The sequence below is a fragment of the Gobius niger genome (genome assembly GCF_951799975.1).
Source record: "Gobius niger genome assembly, chromosome: 3".
Classification (NCBI taxonomy): Eukaryota; Metazoa; Chordata; class Actinopteri; order Gobiiformes; family Gobiidae; genus Gobius; species Gobius niger.
Window position 1 is genome coordinate 3,067,221 of NC_136854.1, and position 24,326 is coordinate 3,091,546.

The following is a 24,326-nucleotide window of genomic DNA, read 5'->3' on the forward strand; positions in this document are numbered from 1 at the left end:
CATCATCGACAATAAACTGGATTTACTTTAAACCTGGCACAAACCCATGGACTACATTGCATTAAATCCGACCACGCCACCTGGATACTCATACACCGACAACCCCCCGTCTGGACCAGCGAGGAGGTGGCATCGCAGTCATCCACCGCAGCGACATCTCCCTCCGCCCCATCTCCATCCCGGCTGTATCCTCCTTTGAACACTTGGCTTTCAGACTTCCTGGTTCCCCATCACTCACCACTGCAGTCATCTACCGCCCTCCCAAAAACTGCCCATCATTTCTTTAGGATTTCACAGATTTTGTAACTCAGCTGTCCTCCATTTCTCCGTCCGTTCTCCTCCTTGGTGACTTCAACATCCATATTGACTCCCCTACAGCTAAATTCACATCGGACTTTTTGGACATTTTAAACTGCCTCAACCACACCCATCACGTCACTTCTCCTACACACAATCATGTACACATCCTTGACCTGGTCTGTTCCACACCCTCCCTCACCATACACAACCTGTCACTGACCGACCTCACAATCTCTGATCATCTGGCCATCACCCTGGACATTATTACCCCCCTCCCACCACCAAACACACAAGAACAATTACATTTTGAAATCTGAAATCAATCAGTCCCATCTCTCTCTCCTCCTCCATATCCCATGCCATCACCAGCTCTTCCCTCAGATCCAACTGCCTCTGATCAAGTCAACTTCTATAAACACACACTCTCCTCCTGCCTCAACCAAATAGCCCCCGTTCAAAACTAAAAACTCTCCTTCTCCACCTCCGCCCCTTGGTACACCCCAGATCTCCACAATCTCAAAAAACAAAACAGACAACTTGAAACGCTCCATAAAAAATCCGGTCTCACTGTCCATGCCCAAGCCTACAAACACGCTACAACCACATACAACTCCGCCCTCAAAACTGCCCGGTCCAACTTCTACTCACAACTCATCCACTATAATTCTTCCAACCCCCGTACACTTTTCTCCACATTTGCAAAACTGACCAAAGGACAATATAACCTCGTCATTCACTACTGACCAATACAATAACTTCCTGATCCTACCATTCCAAAATCCATACCATACATTGTTCACTTGCATCCACTTCCTCCGCTTCTCCTCCCTCTGAACATGAACTCACCCCACTCACACTCCATAGCCTTTCCTCCTTCTCTCCTCTGTCTCCCTCCGACACCACCAAACTCCTCTCAAACCATGAAATTCTCAAACTGCCAACTCCTCTCCTCAAAACCTGCATACCCACTCTCATCCCACTCATCACCAGCATCATCAACACTTCCCTGACCTCTGGACCTGTCCCATCCTCGCTCAAACTTGCCTCCATCACACCCCTCCTGAAAAAAAAACGGCCTCAACCCTGACAACCTGGACAACTTCAGACCCATCTCCAATCTCCCGTTACTTTCAAAAATTCTGGAACGCGCAGTCATCACCGAAAATCTCCACTCCTCCCATCTTTTCAAACAGCACTTCAGCACTTCTCATAGTCACTAATGATCTCCTCCTCGCCGCTGACTCTGGTTCCATATCCATCCTCCTCCTCCTCAACCTCTCCACCGCATTCGACGCAATAGACCATTCCATCCTCCTCCACCGTCATACTTAAAGAAGCTATACCTGATTGTACAAAGAAACAGGGTCACTCAGATTTCAAATTGCTATTTTCTGGTCCAAACTCATCTCAAACTTTCCTAATGCATTTACAACATCAACCTTCGTCACAGGGACTGAGATTAAACCAGGTTTCACAACTTTCAGTGAGGAAAAGTGTCACTTCACTGTAAAAAATGCCTAATAGCCCGACATTTTATGTTTAAAAGGCTTTCTGCTTTTACCATATACTAAAGGACAAAATCATTTTATTCCGATGACAGAAAATAAAAAATCAAGGATAGCTCCTTTAAATATCTGCTCCAGTGTAAAGACACTTACTTGTCTTATCTTGTTTCTGTTTGTTCACAGCGATGATCAGAAAATGTCAGAATCTCCTCAAACCAACACTGAAGTCCAGGTTTAAGTTCCTGAACGAGAGTCTCTGCAAAAAAGGCCCCAGAAGGAAGTTTCATGATGGCTTCTCCGAGCTGTACATCACCGTCACAGACCCAGAGCAGGAGGAGGAGCATGAGGTCGGACAAATGGAGAAATACACCAGGAAATCAGCCCGAGAGACAACTGTCCAATGCCAGGACATTTTCAGAGGCACCACAGAGACAGGAGAGCCAATCAGAACGGTGCTGACAAAGGGCGTGGCCGGTGTGGGGAAAACAGTTCTGACTCAGAAGTTCAGTCTGGACTGGGCTGAAGGCAACGCCAACCAGGACGTCCAGCTGCTGTTCCCCTTCACTTTCAGAGCACTCAATGTGCTCCGAGGCTCAGAGTACAGCTTAGTGGGACTCGTCCATCGCTTCTTCAAAGACACCAAAGGCCTCAGCAGCTTCCAGCAGCTCAAGGTGCTCTTCATCTTGGACGGTCAGGACGAGTGTAGACTTTCTCTGGACTTCAGCCGGACCAGGATCCTGACGGACACGGAGAGCGCCTCAGTGGAGGAGCTGCTGGTGAACCTCATCAGGGGGGACCTGCTTCCCTCCGCTCGCCTCTGGATAACCACACGCCCCGCGGCGGCCAATCAGATCCCTGCTGAGTGCGTCTCCATGGTGACAGAGGTGCGAGGGTTCAGCGACCCACAGAAGGAGCTGTACTTCAGGAACAGGTTCAGAGACGAGGCCCACACAATCATCTCCCACATCAAGACGTCCCGAAGCCTCCACATCATGTGCTTCATGCCAGTCTTCTGCTGGATCCTCTCCACAGTCCTGGAGCATGTGCTGAAGACCAGAGAGAGAGCAGAGCTGCCCAAGACCCTGACTGAGATGTACATCCACTTCCTGGTGGTTCAGGCCAAAGTCAAGAACATCAAGTATGAAGGAGGATCTGAGACAGACCCACACTGGAGTCCAGAGACCAGGAAGATGGTGCAGTCTCTGGGAAAACTGGCCTTTGAGCAGCTGCAGAAAGAAAACCTGATCTTCTACGAGAGTGACCTGAGCGAGTGTGGGCTGGACGCTGCAGCCGCCTCAGTGTACTCCGGAGTCTTCACACAGGTCTTTAGAGAGGAGCCAGGCCTGTACGAGGACAACGTCTACTGCTTCATCCATCTGAGTGTGCAGGAGTTTCTGGCTGCTCTTCACGTCCATCAGACCTTCATCAACACTGGAGTCAACCTGCTCTCCCCAAAAACACAGAAGTCCGCTCTGCTCAGAGTCAAACGTAAACTGAAACATCTGCACCAGACGGCTGTGGACCAGGCCTTACAGAGTCCAAACGGACACCTGGACTTGTTCCTGCGCTTCCTCCTGGGTCTTTCACTGCCGACCAATCAGACCCTTCTCCGAGGTCTGCTGACACAGACAGGAAGTAGCTCCCAGACCAATCAGAAAACAGCTGAGTACATCAAGCAGAAGCTGAGTGAGGAAGTGTCTGCAGAGAGAAGCATCAACCTGCTCCACTGTCTGAATGAACTGAATGATGGTTCTCTGGTGGAGCAGGTCCAACAGTACCTGAGATCAGGACGTCTGTCTGAAGATGGACTGTGTCCTGCTCAGTGGTCAGCTCTGGCCTTCATCTTACTGTCATCAGAAGAAGATCTGGAGCAGTTTGAGCTGAAGAAATACTGTGCTTCAGAGGAGGCTCTGCTGAGGCTGCTGCCAGTGGTCAAAGCCTCCAACAAAGCTCTGTGAGTGAGGTCTATGTAAGTATGAACCTTCTAAACTTCTCCTAAAACAGTGTGTTCTCTCCAGACTGAGCAGCTGTAACCTGTCAGAGAGAAGCTGTGAAGCTCTGTCCTCAGTCCTCAGCTCCTCTAGTCTGACAGTCCTGGACCTCAGTAACAATGACCTGAAGGACTCAGGGCTGAAGATGTTGTCTGTTGGACTGAAGAGTCCTCACTGTAAACTGGAGCAGCTCAGGTCAGAGGGTTTACTCTTCATCTCTGTGAGTTTGTCATTTCTATGACTCTGTTTAACCCTGTGTGTTCAGACTGTCAGGGTGTCTGATCTCAGAGGAAGGCTGTGCTGCTCTGGCCTCAGCTCTGAGGTCCAACCCCTTCCATCTGACAGACCTTGACCTCAGCTTCAACCATCCAGGAGACACAGGAGTAAAGCTCCTGACTGCTCTACAGGAGGAGCCCCACTGCTCACTCTCCACTCTCAGGTGAGGACAGCTATTACACAGTCACTACACAGTTACTACACAGTTACTACACAGTTACTACACAGTTATTACACAGTTATTACACAGTTATTACAGATATTACAGTCGACACAAACTGTGAATCAGTCTATTATTCATTAAAATTAGGACATTCTTCTCATTTTCACATTTTCATGTAATTGTGTTTTATTTTTAAGTCCATTCAGATTCATTGTTCATCAGTGACAACATTAGCTCATGTTTTGGTGTCGATCTTTAAATAAAACAGAGACGTAACATTCGATCCTCACGTATGTGACAGTTAGCAAGTCGGCTCGTCCGGGAGACTCTTCAGAGTGTGTTAGCATTAGCCTCAAACATCGCACATTCTGATCAATCAGAATGTTCATGTTTAACATTCTGATCAGATGTTTAATTGTCCACATTTAGGTTTCTGTCAACGCCTCTTTTGGGCGGCACGGTAGCGCAGCGGTTAGTGCTCTCGCTTCACAGCTAGAAGGTCTGGGTTCGATTCCCACCAGGACGGGGCCTTTCTGTGTGGAGTTTGTATGTTCTCCCCGTGTCTGCGTAGGTTTCCTCCGGGCACTCCGGTTTCCCCTACCACTAAAAACATGCACAATAGGCCAGGATGAATGATGTGTGTGAGTGAATGTATGGTGGTGGTCAGAGGGTCCGTTGGCGCAGGTGTGTGTGGTCGCGAAAGCGCTTCTGTCAGTCTCCCCCAGGGGAACTGAAGCTACAAACGTAGTTTACCACCACCGAGAATGGAGTGAATGTACAATTGTCTCATGTAAAGCGCTTTGTGACCATGTCTGTGAAAGGCGCTATATAAATAAAGATCTTCTTCTCTTTAGAAAACATTCATGAATGTCCAGAGCATTAAAGATTTGACTTCAGATACAAATGAGAGAACAAAATTGTCGTCTGAGCTAAATGCTAACTCAGATTCAGTTTCTTCTTTTTGTGGCTCAGATTCACATCCAGTGGCCTCGAAACATCATCTAATTATATGTTAATGATAAAGAAACCACATAAAGGATATCAATGCCATGAAAAGGACAAACTGTACCTCACCATACTTTAGTTTTGTGCTGGGCTTCACTGTTTATTCTTACAGATGTAACGATCAATTTAAAACAGGTCCCTGATTCCAGGGCGACACAATGACCCTGTAACTGTGAGGCTGTTTAGTTGTTCCTGTGTGACATCATCTGCATGCCCTGTTTAACTGAAGTGTGTTTCCTCAGACTGGATCCTGCTGGAGCTGAGTGGTTAAAACCAGGAGTCAGGAAGTGTGAGTATAACGTTCACACAAAGCATTCTGGGTAATGGAGTCTTCATATAAACACTGTCTGCAGTGAGACCCGTTTCATCCCCAGGGAAGTGTCTCCTGCTCAACATGTTTTTACTGAGTTTCTGTCGAAACAACTTTGTCATGTTTTCATTTTCTCACAACGATCAGCAACAGGTTCATTTAAAATTGTATCATCATGAACAGGTTATTGAGGACAAATGCATTTCTTTTTTACATTATTTTATTAAGGGGGCTCTGCAATCGTTATACAGGAACTTCAAAAACAGCTTCATATTTTAAAGAATTTGTAACCCCCCAAACAAAAGTCACATTTTAGATTTGTGAAAAAGCCGAGTCCACACTGGTCAGTCTGCACCCACATGTTTGTTCCTCAGAGTTCACAGGTCGGGAGCATGGCCGTATCTACCATTGAGGTCCAAATGTAGCTTCTTTTTTTTAACACATTGATAATCCTTTGTAAACACGTGCTTATACAGACGGAAGAGCCTCTAATTCAGATGTGGATGAGCTGGTTCTGGACCTACATGTGTCCACTCTAAAACCCAACCTCATGGAACCTTTGGACCCGAGTGTAAACTGGGCGGAGGCGCGGCTCATCGTTCTCCTCCTCTGCCACTGAACCCCTGGCTTTGTGTCTGTCTCATGCAGAGACTGTAATGTTCTGCTTAGAAATGATCTTCGCTTTAATGAGAGCTGAAACCAGTGGTTTGACAGTTAGGGCGCCGCAGAGGGGGCGGGGCCAGAGCGCAGAGTCCAAACCAGAGTCTGATGTTCAGAATGAGCCGGTCACTGGGACAAAGCGAAACCCTCAGCTTTACCCGTTCACACAAACAGCCTCCAAACGTGTAGGAACCACTGGCCCAGGCTCTTTCTGTGACACAGTCTCTCTGGTCCTAACGTTTCCTCCTCACTGAAGCAAAGGAAGAGATGAAGAGGTTCAAGCAAAGCAAGTTAGTCTTCGGGGTCACAGGGGAAAGAGCTGCAGATGCCTCAGGTTCAGCAACAAAGAGACAGAGAATCATGAAGAAGACGGGAGAGAGAAAGTGCAGCATCCACGGCGTCACTGAAGCTTCTCTCAAAGTCTGACACACTGGGGGTATACATGAACCCGTCTAGTCTCAGTCAGTCCAGGTCCAGTCCTTATAGTCCTGGTTTAGTCCTGTAGTCTCTCTCAGTCCAGTCCTTATAGTCCTGGTTTAGTCCTGTAGTCTCTCTCAGTCCAGTCTTTATAGTCCTGGTTTAGTCCTGCAGTCTTTCTCAGTCCAGTCCTTATAGTCCTGGTTTAGTCCTGTAGTCTCTCTCCGTCCAGTCCTCATAGTACTGGTTTAGTCCTGTAGTCTCTCTCAGTCCAGTCCTTATAGTCCTGGTTTAGTCTGTGAACCTGTTCATAACAAAGGCAATAAAACCTGTTCTGATTCTGAGTTAGTCCTAGTGTCGGTCAGTCCAGGTCTAGACAAGGATTTGAAATAACTGTTTAAATAAAGCTTTATATTGAAGTCAAATTGCATGTTTTAATCTGAGAGACAGTGAGCTTGAGAGGTGAGGCTGATGAAGCTGTAAGTCAGTAAAGCTGTAATATACAGGAACATAATCATAATTCATTAGCCTCATTCACTCTAGACCCCTTAACTCCCACCTGAGCCGAGCACATTTTCTCCGGCTTTACCCCAATCCAAAAGCTTCTGGAAAAAAGGTCTGAAAATAGCAACAAAACTGAGACAAAAACAACGATGAAAATTTGAAAAAAGTGACAAAAAAATGGACAAAAAAATGGACAAAAATGGACAAAAATTGACAAAATTTTGACAAAAAAGTGAGAAAAATTTGACGAAAAATTGAGGAAAAAATGGACAAAAAGTGATAAGAATTTGACAAAAAAATGCAAATAATTTGATGAAAAAGTGACAAAAAAAATCTGACGATGTGAGGAAAAAGATCAATTTAGTTTTGTAGGTCTTAGCTTTCAAATGAGGTGTTACACTGGCCTACAGGATTTGGGTAAAGCTGAACTGGAGAAAATGCTTTTGGTTCAGGCGGGAGTTAAGAGGTTAAACTCCAGATGAATTTCCCGACGTGCTCCACTCTGTAAAAGAATTGAAGTTTTTATACGAAAGAAAATATTTGTTAAATGTCACTTCAGAACATTCCAGGTTATGAGTGGCTACGTCACAAGAGAAACTAAACTGAAATAGAAATAAATGAGCTCAGCTTCACTCAGACGATCCTGTGAAGCCTTTGGAACAGAAGCATTTTTACAGAAACAATAGTTAATGCTCCTGTTTTATTCTATTGTCGGGGTGAAATGTTACAAACTTAAACATGTGCAGTTTCATCATGTTTTTACTTTTAAGTGAAGCAATAATTAAATCGATCATTTATTTGTTGATTTTTATATTTGAATCTTTCAATCCATTTCAAATCCATATAAATGTCGTTCTCCTCTAAAGAGTGAACAGGGACTAACTGCTGCTGTGTTTTCTCTCCGTCAGATTTCACTGAACTCTCTCTGGATCCAAACACAGCTCAGAGGAACCTCAAACTGTCTGACAACAACAAGAAGGCCACACTTGTGAGAGAAGATCAGCCGTATCCAGATCATCAGGACAGATTTGAGGACTGGTATCAGCTTCTGTGTGACTCTGGTCTGACTGGGCGCTGTTACTGGGAGGTCCAGTGGAGAGGAGAGCTTTATATATCAGTATCTTACAGAAGAATCAGGAGGAAAGGAGGAGTTTATGACAGTTTGTTTGGACGCAATGATCAGTCCTGGAGTCTGTTCTGCTCTGAACGTGGTTTCTCTGTTTGGCATAAAAAGAAAGAAACCTCCCTCCCTCAGCCCGGCTCCTCCTCTGGGACAGTAGGGGTGTATGTGGACTGTGCTGCTGGCTCTCTGTCCTTCTACACAGTCTCCTCTGAGGAACTGATCCACCTCCACACCTTCAACACCACCTTCATTCACACCCTGATCCCTGGGTTTTGGCTCTGGGGTTTAGGCTCCTCAGTGTCTCTGTCAGACTGAGGATCAGAGTCTCAATTCTACAGATGAGTTTCAGTCACATGACCTTTTCCTGACATTTCTTTCCCAGTTCATTGATAAAAACTAAGTAAATCATGAATCTTTGAGAGATGTTGGAAAATCTCCTTCAGATAAATAAATAAAATAACTAAACCGTATGAAGGGAAACTCTCGGTCACGTCTTTGTCTTTTTCTAAATCCTTTTGTTCCAAAATCCTGAGTTCAACATCTGTCATAAAAACGACTCAATAAATGAATTAATAACATTGATTTAAATATGTGACCAATGCAAAGTTATTATTTGCACATGTTCAACTTTTTAAAGCAGATGGAGAAATGTGGAAGTAAATATATGTCTCCACTGCTCACGTGTGGATGGATCAGGTCCAAACAAACCATTGAAATGTGTCAGTTCAGGGAGTGGAGCGTGAACACTGAAGTGTGTCGAGCCGTAACCGTGAGGCTCACAGGCTTCGCTTTAAACACTTTTCTTGCACAAATGTATTTGGTGAAATAACTGAGGGAAGAGACGGAGGCTCAGGGCGGATCTGTTGTAACGAGCTGAGAGACCGGACCTGGGATCAGCCCGATACTGACACTTCTTAAATCATTTACAATCGTCCAGGAATCACAGAGACACGCTTCAAAACGGTGAATATGTTAAATACAGTGGATAAAGAGCTGCCTGTCAAATGATCGATTTATTCACTGTGTCGTACGGCGTCAGATCAATCACGACAATATGAAAATAAAATAAATGTAGAGTGTAATGTGGGTCAGTCTGTTTCCTGTCCACCTCCCAAAGCCTGGATCACATCTGGACTCTTTATAGTCAAGTTTAAGTCAAGTTATAAATAGTCTTTGTTTTTCACATCAAAATGTCGAGATTTTAGTAAATAAATAAAATATTTCCTCCCTCATTACTGACATTTATGCTTCATTATGAAGCTGGTGGAGAGAGATTTGTCATTTGTCATCACTTTGGACAACATCTCTCTTTGTTCTTTTCTCTGTTTCTGTCTTTTTTTCCCGGCTCCCTGTGAACAGTGTTGATTTGAAGCCAAAATCTCAAGATGGAAACTTATTTATTATTTATTATATTATTTATTCCAAAGGGTGCACTCACTTTTTCCTCCCAGTGTTTATAAAGTTCCTCCAGTCACTCATGGATCACGGTGCTCTCCAAATGTTCACTTTTTTTAGACATTTTCTGCCGGACTATATTATAACACACAAACCAAGTCTAGATCAGGTCATTAGGCCCGAGCCGGACACAGTCCCGGCAAGGGACTATTGTTTTTGCGTGGTTTCTTCTTCTTATTTTTTTCCAGTAATCATTGCATTTTTGACCCGCTGAACGTGGGCGAAAACTCACCAAAATTGGCGGAGGCATTGGGGCGACATGAACATTTATGGTAATGGACGAATTGGCCACGCCCACAACAAAATGCCTCCACAGCGCCCCCTGGAAGCTGACCCCAATTTAAAAAAAGGTGCATTTTTGGGCGTAGGCCCGAATCCTTGGGCACAGTGAGGCGACTTCTGTTGTAATATTGGACTATACAAAACCATTAAACTTGAAACTTGAAACAGTGCAAGGGGACATCAGGACAATCCCAAAACTCAATTGAAGCGCCACGCCCGCACGCACAGGGAGGTGGCCATTTTGCCTTTGAATTGTCTTTTAAGTGGCTTGTAAGTGGCCCGCCCATCCTCCATGAAAATCGCCAGAGTTCTTAGCCTGGCAGCATGCTGGCATGCAATTTTCGAAATTTCCTCCTTTCTTCACAAAAGCCACACTTTTGGACTCATGTATTTATACTACCCCTCTGTCACAGAGAGAAGCTTAAATTTTGGACGTTTTTGCCTCCAAATTCAAGTTTTTCTCAACTGTACAATCACAGGCAATTCAGTTTTTCTTTTTCCTGTCCGTCTCTCTGTGTGGTCCTCGTACTACGTGGGTCTCACCAAATTAGTCCTTCAATATCGAGGGTGCTGCAGGGCTGGAGCACCCTCTCAACGATTCTTTGGGCAGCCAGGAATTTACCCTAATTATAAAATTATAAAATATATTATTTTCTAAACTAAATTTGTTTCCTGCAAATACACGGGGGGTCTTTCACAACATAAATCTCAAATCCGTTGCATCATTCACTCGTATGCTCCATTGGTAGAGAACTGGGTTTGCATCCAGGAGGTTGCTGGATTGAAACCTGGCCTTTACTCTTTTTCATTTTTTCTTCTTTTGGACTCAGCACCTTCTGGGAAGAACATAAATCGGCGCCTATGGTCCCACACCCATTAAAAACAGGGAAATGACCCCTCCAGTGTGTCTCTGAGATCAAATTTCAGCCTGGGAATTTAGAGAAGCCAACCCGTCATCAGGCCCATGTTTGCATGGAAATATAGCTCAATGATTATCATGGTTGTCTCAAGTGAAGGAGGTTGCTAGTCCAAACACAGCCTTGACACTTTCAAATTGCCTTCACCTTTTACATGGGCCACTGCACACATTGTCACAGCCTAGTGCGGGGCGTTTCGTAAGATTTGCTGTGCCTGTGTGGCGTCTTAGCATGAATGTTGAGAACCATGAGATTTCTGGATCAATTCTGACTAAGTTTTTTATTTTTTTTACCGTGCTTATGGTCCCAGCCTCATAAAAAACGCTTTCAAAATATACGTCACTAAAGAGAAAGACATGGGGGGATAGTAGGGAAACAATTGAGGCAACACTGGGGAAAATGTCGAAAACAATCGGGGAAATGTATGGGGGGGGGGGGGGGCATGACCTGAACTGACCACTCTCCTCCACTGGCGTGCTAGGAACGAATTTCTGTCTGGTAATTTCGAGAAGAGTAGCCCACATCAGGCCCACAAATATGGCTTTGACACTTTTCTAATGCTTTCTCTTTTCCTGACGGCTGAAGGCTGAGGCCAGGTTGGATGTGAGGCAGAGACGAAAGCAGGTTATGGCAAATCGATCAGGGGGGATTGCAAAAAGCAAGGGGGTCTAGAGCGATCAGGGGCGGTCAAAATGAGCGAGTTCGATTGTGGGGCTCGCAAGGGGCTAGAGTGATGAGTGGTCGCAAGGGACCAAAGCGAACAGAGATTGTCGCAAGGCATGAGAACGAGAAGAGGTGGTCGCAAGGGACGAGAGCGAGCAGGGGCGGTTGCAAGGGACGAGTCCCCAAGGGCGAGGGCCTTCATCGCCGCTTGCGGCAGAATGTCCAGTAGAAGCGAAAAAACGCCACCTAAGGTAGTGTTAGCATATGTAGCATGGAGCTAATGTAGCTTCCTGGTTAGCATTGTCCGTTTTGAAAGTATTTCTGGGCTGTTGAACCACATTGCTGTTCATCACGTCTCTGTGTCTTTATTTAGTAGAAAGATATATTCTTCATTTAGTGTTTGTTGAAGTGGTTTATTTGTTTTCCCTCTGGCTGCTTCGAACATGACCATATTTGGACGAATCCGCCTGTATCGATCGTCATTTGAAATCAGGGACAGAGCCAGGTTTAAATGTATGACTTTATTTTGCAACATATGTTAGTTACAAGGATTTGCTCAGAGGGATTTTGGATCTTTTTAGTTTTTGAATTAACTAGTTATTAGTGGACAAGTCGGTGGCACAGTGGTTGGAGCTCGTACTTCACAACTAGAAGGTCCTTGGTTCGATTCCCACCAGGACGGGGCCTTTCTGTGGAGTTTGCATGTTAATTAATGTGTCAATGAGTAAAAAAAACACAACATGCTACGACACCTGCAGTGGCGCTTATGGCCTCTAGGGGCGACCTTGAGTGAAAGGCGCCAAACAAATAAAATGTTATTATTTGTTATTTCCTTTTTCACAAAGGAGAGGTTTGGATTTTTCTTTCCCATAATGAATGTGATCATCATTTGCAAACTGCATTTTGTTTTCACTGTGAATGTCCGTGTGTGATATAAGAATCGTCTTGATGAGCAGAAACATTTAAGTGGTAAATATTTAAACAAATGGAAGAAATCAGGAAGGGGCAAATAACATCTCACTTCACTGCATGTTCCCCGTATTTCTATGTCGGAAATGGAGTGAAGAGATAAGTTTTAATCAAAGGGACGAGACAGGGATGTTCATTGTCACCGCTCACATTTGCACTTTTCATACTTTACTATATACAATATAAATGCATATAGTGTCTAATTGCTTGAGGCGACAGTGGCACAAATAGCTGGTCGCCTTGTGGCCGGAGGGTTGGTGGTCGGAATCCTGCAGGTGCACACTGTCCTTGTGTCCTTTGGCAAGACACTTCACCCACATTACCTCTTGTGTCGGTGTGGTGTGTGAATGACAGAGTGAATGGGTGAGTGAGTGCTTTTAGTGCCTAATGCAGGAAAACAAGTAATATAAATGTGACCATTTACCATTAATTTACCATGAACATTAAAGATTTAAAGATTGTGTATAATAAACATTTAATGAAACTGTTAGAGATGTTGAAAAATGTCCTTAAGTAACTCTTCCCCCTAGAGGCCATAAGCGCAACTGCAGGTGTCGTAGCAAGTTAGGATTTTTTTACTTATTGTCTTGGGGAGTAAATACTACGCTGACAGGAAAGACGAAGGGACAGAGGGTTACTGTGCATCCAATTATACAATGGAAATAATTATTTTCACTCAAACTTGGCTGTAAACACTGTTTAAAGTGACGTTAGCCCGCAGTTAGCTTTGCCCGTTAGCCTGTTAGCTTCTTCTTCGTGATTTCATTAGTGTGTATTGCTTTCTCCGGACCGGTGGCAGTCAAGTTGCAAACATGGTTTTCTGTCCAGAGACACCAGGGGGTGATGAATGACCCTCCAATCATCCCATAAACACTTGTATTACCCCCACAGGGACTACGAAACGGATTTATTAAGGTAAACACATTACTTAGTACTGCTTTAAGATAAATACATTTAACAAAATAACTAAAGAGTATGAAGGGGAAACTCATGGTCACATCTTGTTTTTTTCTAAATCCTTTTGTTACAGAATTACACATCTGTTTTCAACATCTGTCATTAAAAACTTGTAAATGAGCTGAACTTGACTCGATTGCCTTAAATATATAAAACATTCAAAGTGAGTTTATTATTTGCACATATTATATTACATTCACATCCAAAACAATGAAATATAATTTAGTTATGAAACATCTCTGAATACTGTAATGTTTTGATGAAGTTACTCGAGTATAAATGTACCTGACTCCTCCCACCTCTGCCCCTTTAAACACACCAGTCTAATCACTCACTGACTTTTATTACTGCGGCGTCACCTGAGGCGGAGCTGCTCTTTGCTCCTGGTCGGGCAGGTTTCTTTAGAGTCACACACGGGACGGAGAGGAGCCACGGAGGATCTGACTGACACAGGACCACGGCTTTAGGGCCACACACACCCATCCAGAGGGTCCCAGCTCCAGAGGGCCCCAGCTCCAGAGGGTCCCAGCTCCAGAGGACCCCAGCTCCAGAGGACCCCAGCTCCAGAGGGCCCCAGCTCCAGAGGGCCCCGGCTCCAGAGGGTCCCGGCTCCAGAGGGTCCCGGCTCCAGAGGGCCCCGGCTCCAGAGGGCCCCGGCTCCAGAGGGCCCAGGCTCCAGAGGGTCCCAGCTCAAGAGGGCCCCAGCTCCAGAGGGCCCCAGCTCCAGAGGGCCCCAGCTCCAGAGGGCCCCAGCTCCGGTGAGTTCTGTGACTGATTTCAATCCCACATTCAGGATTCAGGGGTTTGTGTGGGCAGGGTCACTGTGAGTCAGATATAAGTCATTTGACTTTGACTTTTTGAACACAAAGTCTTTTAATCATTTATTTTAAACGTCTAACAGAGTCATATTATTTTAGACAATACCACACATTAGAAGGAAATCCATTGTTGGGTCAGAATCGTTTGCCCATATGTCTGAGACAATAATGAGTTAGATTTACTTATTATTTTTAGTTTGTTTTAGCGTCGACTTCTACAGGTGTAATATTGTGAGCTGGTGTCGAACTCTAACCTCAGATAAACCTGAATAAAACAATAAAGTGGTGCAGTTTTACGGCGGTGTTTACAGTAAAGACGTGGGACTGTGATCATTCAGAGGCTGGTGAAGGTTAATGATTCATCTTTATTATTGGATTATCGATTATGGAACAGGTCGCTTTGAATGAGGCCATTTCCTTGATGCTGTGGGCAGTGGGTTCATCCACAACAGCTTTATTTACGGAGTTTAGGAAATCTCTCGTTTGAGCAGCAAATAATTAATTATTTTATGTAGTGAAGCCAAATCGATAAAGTGTTAAACATGTAACAGTTTTCTTTGTTGCTAATAATTTCTTGTTCCTGTAAATTAACACAGTGACTGCAAGTGTCCGGTTAGAGGAATGTGGAAGTCGTTAGTGCATAACCCCATAGATACAGACGGCATCTCTGGAAACGCCCATATATGGTCATGTTTGAAACAGTTAAAGCAGCACTAAGTAACTTGTTTACCTTAATAAATCCTCTCCGTCGTCCCTCTGGGAGTAACACAAGTGTTAAAGGGATGATAGGGGGGTCTTTCATCGCCCCCTGGTGTCTCTGGCCAGAAAACCACAATTGCAACTTCGCCGCCACCGGGTCGGAGTCACCAATACACACTAGCGGAATCACGAAGACGAAGCCAACAGGCTAACAGGCAAAGCTAACTGTGGGCTAGCGCCGCTTAAACAGTATTTACAGCCAAGTGTGAGTGAAAACAATGATCTCCATTGTGTAACTGGATGAACAATATCCCTCTGTCCCTTTGTCTTTTCTGTCAGAGTAGGATTTACTCTCAATGACAATTGGTAAATAGTAAATGGTCTCAACTTATATAGCGCTTTTCCACCTACATTAGGCACTCAAAGCGCTTTACAGCAAGGATCCACTCACCCATTCACACTCTCATTCATACACCAATGTACGCAGACACTGGGGGCAATGTGGGTGAAGTGTCTTGCCCAAGGACACAACGACAATGTGCACTTTCAGGAGATGGGATTCAAACCCCTGATCTTCCGATCATGAGACGACCTGCTCTACCATCTGCGCCACTGTCGCCCCTAATGAGTAAAAAACACAACATGCGACGACACCTGCAGTGACGCTTTTGGCCTCTAGGGGCATGAGTTTCTTAGCACTGCTTTAAGGGTGAAACAAAGAAAAGAAAAATCTTGCGTTTCTCCAATTATTCAAAAACTAGCTACAAGTGATGTTTTTTCGCTTCTTCTGAACAATCTGCTGTGACCAAATATCTATATTCTTTCCCTCAGTCTCAGAGCGAGTGACAGCTGGACACACGATGGAGGAGAGAGAGTTCAGAGACGACAGAGCCTCTAAAACCACTGACCCCAAAGCTCAGAGGTGAGATCCACCACTGTTCTTTATATCAGAGTCTCTAACTCTGTCCTTTATATCAGAGTCTCTAACTCTGTTCTTTATATCAGAGTCTCTAACTCTGTCCTTTATATCAGAGTCTCTAACTCTGTTCTTTATATCAGAGTCTCCAACTCTGTTCTTTATATCAGAGTCTCTAATGGATTGGTTCCACCTACTCTACTCTACTCTACTTGACTGTACACTACTGTACCCTACTGTACTCTACTCGATTTGATTGCGTTTCCATTGCTCTTTTGTATCCATGGATACCGCGTTTTGTGGGCGGGGAAATTAACCAGCGTGAGCATTACAGTAGGTGGCGGTAAAGTTGTCAGCCGACTATCATCTGAAGAAGTGAAAGAAAATAAACAAACAAAATGGAGGATGCCAAGGTGGTTGTTTTCCTTTTTCTGCTTTTGTCGCTTTTTGTTCTCACAAAGTGGAAAGATTTGAGACAGAGGAGGCTACAGGCAGCGAAACAAAACACTCGAGAGAAGTACAGGAGAGTTTTGGAAGCCGTACAGCGCTGTCAGGCCGAAGATGCGACGTTACGAGCTGTCAAGCAACGCCGGCTACGGGTATGTTTGCCATTATAACAGCAAAAGCTTGTTATTTTCTATGGGCACTTTGTACGTTTGTTTGTTTTTATATATATATTACGGTTAGTTTGGGGGTATGTGAGGAATCCCACACGCAGGATTTGCCATTAGCCTAACACTAGAGCTAAAAACAAAATTCATTTTTTTGTCTTTTTATTATTGTATCATTTTTGTTGTATTTGCGAGATCTCTGTTCATAACTAAAATCTATTCCCTATTTAAGCTATCCATCCATCCATCCATTTTCTTCCGCTTTATCCGGGGCCGGGTCGCGGGGGCAGCAGTCTCAGCAGAGATGCCCAAACTTCCCGATCCACACACACTTCCTCCAGCTGTTCTGGGGGGACCCCGAGGCGACACCAGGCCAGCTCGGAGACATAGTCCCACCACCGTGTCCTGGGTCTTCCACGAGGCCTTGTCCCACTAGGACATGCCTGGAACACCTCCCGCGGGAGGCGACCAGGAGGCATCCGAAACAGATGCCCGAGCCACCTCAGCTGGCTCCTTTCGACGTGGAGGAGCAGCGACTCTACTCCGAGCTCCTCCCGGGTAGCTGAGCTCCTCACCCGATCTCGGAGGGTGCGCCCAGCCACCCTGCGAAGGAAACTCATTTCGGCCGCTTGTATTCGCGATCTTGTCCTTTCGGTCATTACCCAAATCTCATGACCATAGGTGAGGGTGGGAACGTAGATCGATCGGTAAATCGAGAGCTTTGCCCTCCGACTCAGCTCCCTCTTCACCACGACAGACCGATACAGCGACCGCATCACTGCTGACGCCGCACCGATCCGTCTGTCGATCTCACGCTCCATCCGTCCCTCACTCGTGAACAAGACCCCGAGATACTTGAACTCCTCCACTTGAGGTAAGGACTCCCCACCGACCTGGAGAGGGGAAACCACCTTTTTCCGGTGGAGGACCATGGCCTCGGATTTGGAGGTGCTGATCCTCATCCCGGCCGCTACACACTCGGCTGCAAACCGCCCCAGTGCGTGCTGAAGGTCCCGGTTTGTTGAAGCCAACAGAACAACATCATCTGCAAACAGCAGAGATGAGACTCTGAGGCTCCCAAACCGGACACCCTCCGGCCCCTGGCTGCGCCGAGAAATTCTGTCCATAAAAGTAATGAACAGAACCGGTGACAAAGGGCAGCCCTGGCGGAGACCAACACGCACCGGGAACAGGTCTGACTTACTGCCGGCAATGCGAACCAAGCTCCTGCTGCGGTCATACAGGGAACGGACAGCCCTTAGCAGAGGGCCCCGGACCCCATACTCCCGGAGCACCCCCCACAGGGCACCACGAGGGACGCGGTCGAACGCTTTCTCCAAGTCCACAAAACACATGTGGACTGGTTGGGCGAACTCCCACGAACCCTCGAGCACCCGACGGTGCTAGACCAATAATTTGTGGCTTGTAATATTTGAAAGCTGATGTACTTACTTAGGAGCAAATGCTAATGATAATGCCAATGATATTGAAACGTTTCTTAAACAGATTATTTATTGATTGTTATCGTTATTATTGTTAGTAGTAATTAATAGTAGTTGTAGTTGTCAGGATTACTTGTACTTTAATTCTTAGCAATTTTAAAATCCGCATAAAGAAGCAGAAGTCACACTTTGAAATTATACCTACGTTTAGAATTGTAATCATATTGCATTTAATGTGTGTGTGTTTCAGAGGGCTCTCATGTCAAGAGGGGCTCGTCGAAGGCCTATAGTGTGGGCCTTCAGCAGAGCTGCGCAGTGGTGGGATGCAATTGTTCCCAGTTTTTCTGCCTCCCAGTGGGTACAAAACTTCCGCCTGTCAGAAGAAACCTTCGTCTACCTCTGCAACAATATGCGCCCATTCATGGAACGGCAAGATACTGCCTTTCGATTCTGTGTACCCCTGAGGAAGAGAGTCGCAATCGCGTTGTGGAAGCTTGCCACAGGTTCAGAATACAGGAGCATTGGTCATCTTTTTGGTGTGAGCAAGGCCACAGTGTGTCGGTGTGTCCAGGAGTTCTGTGTGGCAGCAGAAGCATCGCTGGTGCCGGAACTAGTGCGCATTCCAGACGCAGATAAATTCAAGGAATTAGCTGCGTACTTTGAGAACTGGTGGGGGCTTCCACATTGCGTTGGTGCCATAGACGGCTCACATATACCAATCATTGCACCCAAAGACTTCCACTGCGACTACTTTAACCGAAAGGGATGGCATTCAATTATCTTGCAAGGCGTTGTTGATGGGAAGGGGCTATTTTGGAATGCCTATGCAGGACAACCTGGGAGCATGCACGATGCCAGAGTTTTGAGACTGTCCTTACTGTGGGAGTTGGCCAGCCAAGGAAGCCTTTTTCCTGACCACACCATGGACATTGGGGGGATCACTGCTGGGTACTACATTTTAGGAGACTCAGCCTATCCCCTGCAGAAATGGCTCCTAAAACCCTTTCATGACACTGGCCGCCTGACAGCAGACCAACAGCTTTTTAACAGGAAGTTCAGTCGTGGAAGGGTCGTGGTTGAAAATGCCTTTGGGAGGCTTAAGGGGCGTTGGCGGTGCCTCCTAAAAAGGAATGATTGTGACATCAGCTTGGTAAAGTCGATGGTGCTGACATGCTGTGCTCTCCACAACCTGTGTGAGACACATGGGGAAATGTATGAGGCAACATGGGATGCACCGAGCGCAGCAGCCGCAGAGCCAGCAGCTGGAGCTGTAGACGCCGGAGAAGATGCTGGTAAAGAGGTTCGGGAAGGCTTGTTGAGGCACTTGATGCTCCACATGTGAGTTCACATTTTTTCAAGTACATGTACTTGAGTTACTTTTTGAAGAAATTGTATTTAGTTTAGTTTTTACATACAGTACTTTATACTTCTACTTGACTGAAATTATAATGAACAGTGTTGGGGAGAATACTTTGAAATTGTATTGAAATACTAAATACTGAATACTTGCCTTTAAAATGTATTTTGTAAATAAGTTCTTAGAAATCTATTTGTTTTGAAATACCAATTGATATATTTTTCTTCAAATTGTGCTTCAATAAGTTTGCTTCGTGTACAATTCTGACTTGTTGCCTATGAAATGCAAATCAATAAATGTTTTATGCTTTTGCTGACACCCGTTTTCTCTTTCTGCATGATCTTACAGTGTGTTTGTGAAGGCTCTCATTCGTCCGGAAAGTATTCATCACCATGAGACTTTAATCGCCGACGCCGACTGGACTGGGTTTAGTTGAGTTGAGGACGTTTCGCTTCTATACACAGAAGCTTCTTCTTAGCTAGTGTGGTCAGAATGAGAGCTAGGAAGAAGCATTTGTGTATAGAAGAAAAACCTCAACTAAACACAGTCCAGTCGACGATTAAAGCTTTAGGACTATTATCTTTTTACCTAGCAATAAACCATTTTATTGCGGAAATAGAGAACAAATGTAGAGTTCTATTTATATTTAATCAACAATTTACTAAACATTTTCATATCGATATGACTTATTATACAAATATATTAAAGTTGATTGACAAAACGAGGCTCAATCTGGAAAACAGTGTAAGTGCAACTTAATGCCAAAATTGATATCTTATTTAAAAATGTTGGATCTTTAAAATTTTGTTCAGAACAGGCACTAAACACCAAACATTAACAAAACTGAACATCTACTACTATAGAAATGCCAAAACGTCATTGTTCATGTCCTCCCACGTTGCGGCCACTCATCGCTTTTGCAAGCTGGGTCAGAGCGGTCAGAAACGATTGATTGAAGGCAGCATTGTGCACACTCTCTTCCCTCCGCAAGGCAGACTCCATCTCCCTTGCTTCACGTGCATCATCCAGGAGCATTTGGACATGATTGTCGCGCTGGACTCTGTTTAACTCCTGTTGTCTTAAGTCTTCTGAATGAATTTCTTTCAGGACTGATGGAACATCTTGGAACAATGTCCTTTTTCTCTTGCCTAAAAACACAGTAAATTATAAGTCATTAGTTCATTGTTGACTAGGAATCTCTCATCCCAATGCTGGCAGACATGCTATAACTGTACATTTACCTCATTTACCACATTTCATCTACCACTTTGTTTATATTGCTCCTCGTTAACTACATTTCTCCCAAACAGTTTAAAGAAAACTTACGTTGCATTGCAGCTGGTGCTGAAGCTGATATCGGTGCAGCTGAAGCTGGTGCTGGTGTTGATGCTCCAGCCGGTGCAGAGGCTGAGGCTGCGGATGGCGGAGGGGAGTTTAGGGGGAGTTCAATGGTGTAGACAGAATTCTCCTCACTTAATGAAAAGGAATCTGTAACAAATATTAACACATACACTTTAGATACAAGACAGACCATTGTTGTTGTTTTATAATTTAAATGTTTAAAAAAAAAAAAAAACATCCTTGGGTTGGAGTAATGTGTTGATTTGATAATAACATTCTTAGCTAGCCTAACCTCTTAACCCAGCGCTTTTTCTCCAGTTTAGCTTTACTCAAATCTAAAAGCTTCTCGACGAGTTTACAGCCTATAGGCCAGAGTAACGTCTCATCTGAAAGCTAGAAGCAGATCTTTTTCCTTGTGTTGTTGACATGATGCCGTTTTTGTCACTTTTCTGTTTCAGTTTTATACTGCTTTTTTCGAGAAGCCTTTAGATCTGGGTATTGCCAAACTGGAGAAAATGTGGTCAGTTCAGGTGGGGGGTAATGGGTTAATTACGGACATCGATATATGGTTAAAATTACGTGTTGATTCGATGTTGCTTTTATTCGGGCTTTACTCGTAAGTCTGGTTTGTGCTCTGCTTTAAAACGAGTCTTTACCATAATCAGATCAAAACCAAGGACAGTTCTGGTACTAAAGCAAAGGTAGTTAAAAATCACGTTACAGCAAACCTATCAAAACATAGCGTGTAACCTAGCTTTTCAGACGCCAAATTTGGAAACTGGCGTTTCCAAATTTGAAAGCGAGCGTAAATACAAGTAACTTCATTCTAACACAGGTTGGAGAAGACACATTTCAGGCTGTTTGCACTGTTAACACTTCTGAAACACTCACCTTCCTCTTCTGTCAGTGACTCCAACAGCGCGGTAGCAGCAGAGTCATGTCCACCGTCCCTGCCACTGTTGACCGGACGGTGGCCGTAAATTGCGTCCATCTGGTGAAACCACTTCCACACTTTTTTGTCCGCTCCACTCTTGGAATTGTAGTCTTTGTTTTCTTTATAATCGCTCTTTAGCTTTTTGAGCTTCTCTCTGCACTGGGTGGAGGTCCGAGTGTACCCGAACTCAGCCATCCGCTCCGCCAGCTCTTGGAAAATCCGCTCATTTCGCGTTGCTCCATCAAGTTCCCTCTGGATTTTCTCGTCCCCGACTAAACAAATAAATGTCTGGACCTCACTGATTGACCAGGGATTAACCTTTCGTCCCGCAGCAGTCATTGTTTTTTTTTTCCTTTGCTATGTTTGGTCTGTTGTTGTTGTTGTCGTCTTCGGTCTTTTAAAAATGGCGGTTTTCGCTTCTCGCTCAGCTCCGCCCAGCTCTTGCCACTGTTGGCCTCTGATTGGTCAGAGAATTCTGACCAATCAGAGGTCATCAGTCTCTGACGTCACGGACCTGCTTGGCCTGATTAGAACCCCGGCCAAGCAGGTCCTAAAAAAGGGCCCGAGTAACGGTAAAGTGGGCTGATCGAAACACTCATAACAGGGGTAGAACCAAGTAGAGTAGAGTAGAGTAGAGTAGGTGGAACCAAGCCATAACTCTGTCCTTTATATCAGAGTCTCTAACTCTGTCCTTTATATCAGAGTCTCTAACTCTGTTCTTTATATCAGAGTCTCTAACTCTGTCCTTTACATCAGAGTCTCTAACTCTGTTCTTTTTATCAGAGTCTCTAATTCTGTTCTTTATATCAGAGTCTCTAACTCTGTTCTTTATATCAGAGTCTCTAACTCTGTTCTTTATATCAGAGTCTCTAACTCTGTTCTTTTTATCAGAGTCTCTAACTCTGTCCTTTACATCAGAGTCTCTAACTCTGTTCTTTATATCAGAGTCTCTAACTCTGTCCTTTATATCAGAGTCTCTAACTCTGTTCTTTATATCAGAGTCTCTAACTCTGTCCTTTATATCAGAGTCTCTAACTCTGTTCTTTATATCAGAGTCTCTAACTCTGTCCTTTATATCAGAGTCTCTAACTCTGTCCTTTATACCAGTCTCTAACTCTGTCCTTTATATCAGAGTCTCTAACTCTGTTCTTTATATCAGAGTCTCTAACTCTGTTCTTTACATCAGAGTCTCTAATTCTGTCCTTTATATCAGAGTCTCTAACTCTGTTCTTTATATCAGAGTCTCTAACTCTGTTCTTTACATCAGAGTCTCTAACTCTGTTCTTTACATCAGAGTCAGCTGTAAAGTCTCTTGTGTTCCCAGATCTGCTCCTGGGATCGGCCCGGTGTCAGTGAGAAGTGATCACTCCAATAATCGCGGGATTAATTTTAAAAGAAAACATGGTTCACAGTAAGTCAGACTCACTTCGGCACCACTTTCTGTTAATGACATTTTAGAGTTTGGGTTTAAGAATTAGACAGAGTCATCAGGAATATATTGTGTGGTCTCTGTTTGAGGAACTTCAGTGATTCAGCGTTTTAAAGTAACCTTTACTTCTTTATAAAGTGGATTTTTAAATCAAATTTGAATCTCTTAAAATAAACTCAAGATTTTCGCTGAGTCCACCCTCTCAGAAATATTAAAGTCTGAAGTGTACACAGTGAATAGAAGCAGTGAGAGGACTGTTCCCTGTGGGATCCCAGTGCAACAACGTCCCCGTCAACTCCTGCTTCCCAAAACAATAATACAAATGAAAAAGTACTAGACTTAACAGTAGATTTAGGCTGTTTCCCAAAGCCTCGGTACTCGCCTTCCCTTGATCTGAAGTGGGCGTGGTCAGGCATCTACATCATCACACACCGCCCAAGTGCTGTTTCAATGTTCAAGCCCTCTGGAGGCATGTGTCCTCCCTTTGGTTAGCATGTGGCTAATATACTAATGATACATCAGTGTAGCCTTTGCTGCCTTGCTCAAGCCAAAATCACCCATAATGCAACACGGCTCTCAAGAAAATAAGAGGTGGTGCTGTTTTGTGCGACTTGTTAAAGCACTTAAATAAAATGACTTGTTTAATGGCTCTGCAGACAGTGCTCTCTCAGCAGCTGCTCCGCCCTAAAACCACTGAGCTGTGACACTCTGACGTTTTTACATCATAGTGTCAAACAGGAAGAGCCCGACATCTGTAATGTAATGCCTTATGGCCTGATGTTAATTTGTAAAACAGCTTTTTCATTATTTCTGTCGTAAGAAAGAAACAGCGCTGCCCCTGCTGCAAAAACAAACGCACCCCCTGTTTGCAGTGGAAGTTGTGAAGATGGAACTCTTTCTAACCTACTGTGATTCACTTTTATAACCAATTAGTCCTATAATGTGATGCAGCGGCCAAGACAGAGCGGTGAGAATCAAAACGCATGTTAGCGTGTGTGTTAGCGTGTGTGTTAGCATGTGTGTGTTAGCATGTGTGTTAGCGTGTGCGTTGGCGTGTGTGTTAGCATGTGTGTTAGCGTGTGTGTTAGCGTGTGTGTGTTAGCATGTGTGTGTTAGCGTGTGTGTTAGCATGTGTGTGTTAGCGTGTGTGCTAGCGTGTGTGTTAGCGTGTGTGTGTTAGAGTGTGTGTGTTGGCGTGTGTGTTAGCATGTGTGTTAGCGTGTGCGTTGGCGTGTGTGTGTTAGCATGTGTGTGTTAGCGTGTGTGTTAGCATGTGTGTGTT

General features: G+C 44.6%; 1 protein-coding gene and 1 long non-coding RNA gene across 2 annotated transcripts in view; both read left to right on the forward strand.

The window, feature by feature from the left end:
• Positions 1-24,326, forward strand: part of LOC306961406 — a 174,736-nt gene that overhangs the window by 69,951 nt on the left and 80,459 nt on the right. The gene's annotated exons all lie outside the window — the stretch shown is intronic.
• The window catches only part of LOC306960430 (uncharacterized protein), a gene marked incomplete at both ends in the record, with an annotated part of 57,343 nt that overhangs the window by 22,708 nt on the left and 10,309 nt on the right, over positions 1-24,326 (forward strand). The window contains 5 exons of the mRNA XM_079552861.1: positions 1,989-2,279; positions 2,403-2,566; positions 16,392-16,529; positions 18,234-19,283; positions 20,679-20,791. Coding sequence (XP_079408987.1) covers positions 1,989-2,279; positions 2,403-2,566; positions 16,392-16,529; positions 18,234-19,283; positions 20,679-20,791 — 1,756 coding nt within the window. The remainder of the gene's footprint in view (positions 1-1,988; positions 2,280-2,402; positions 2,567-16,391; positions 16,530-18,233; positions 19,284-20,678; positions 20,792-24,326) is intronic.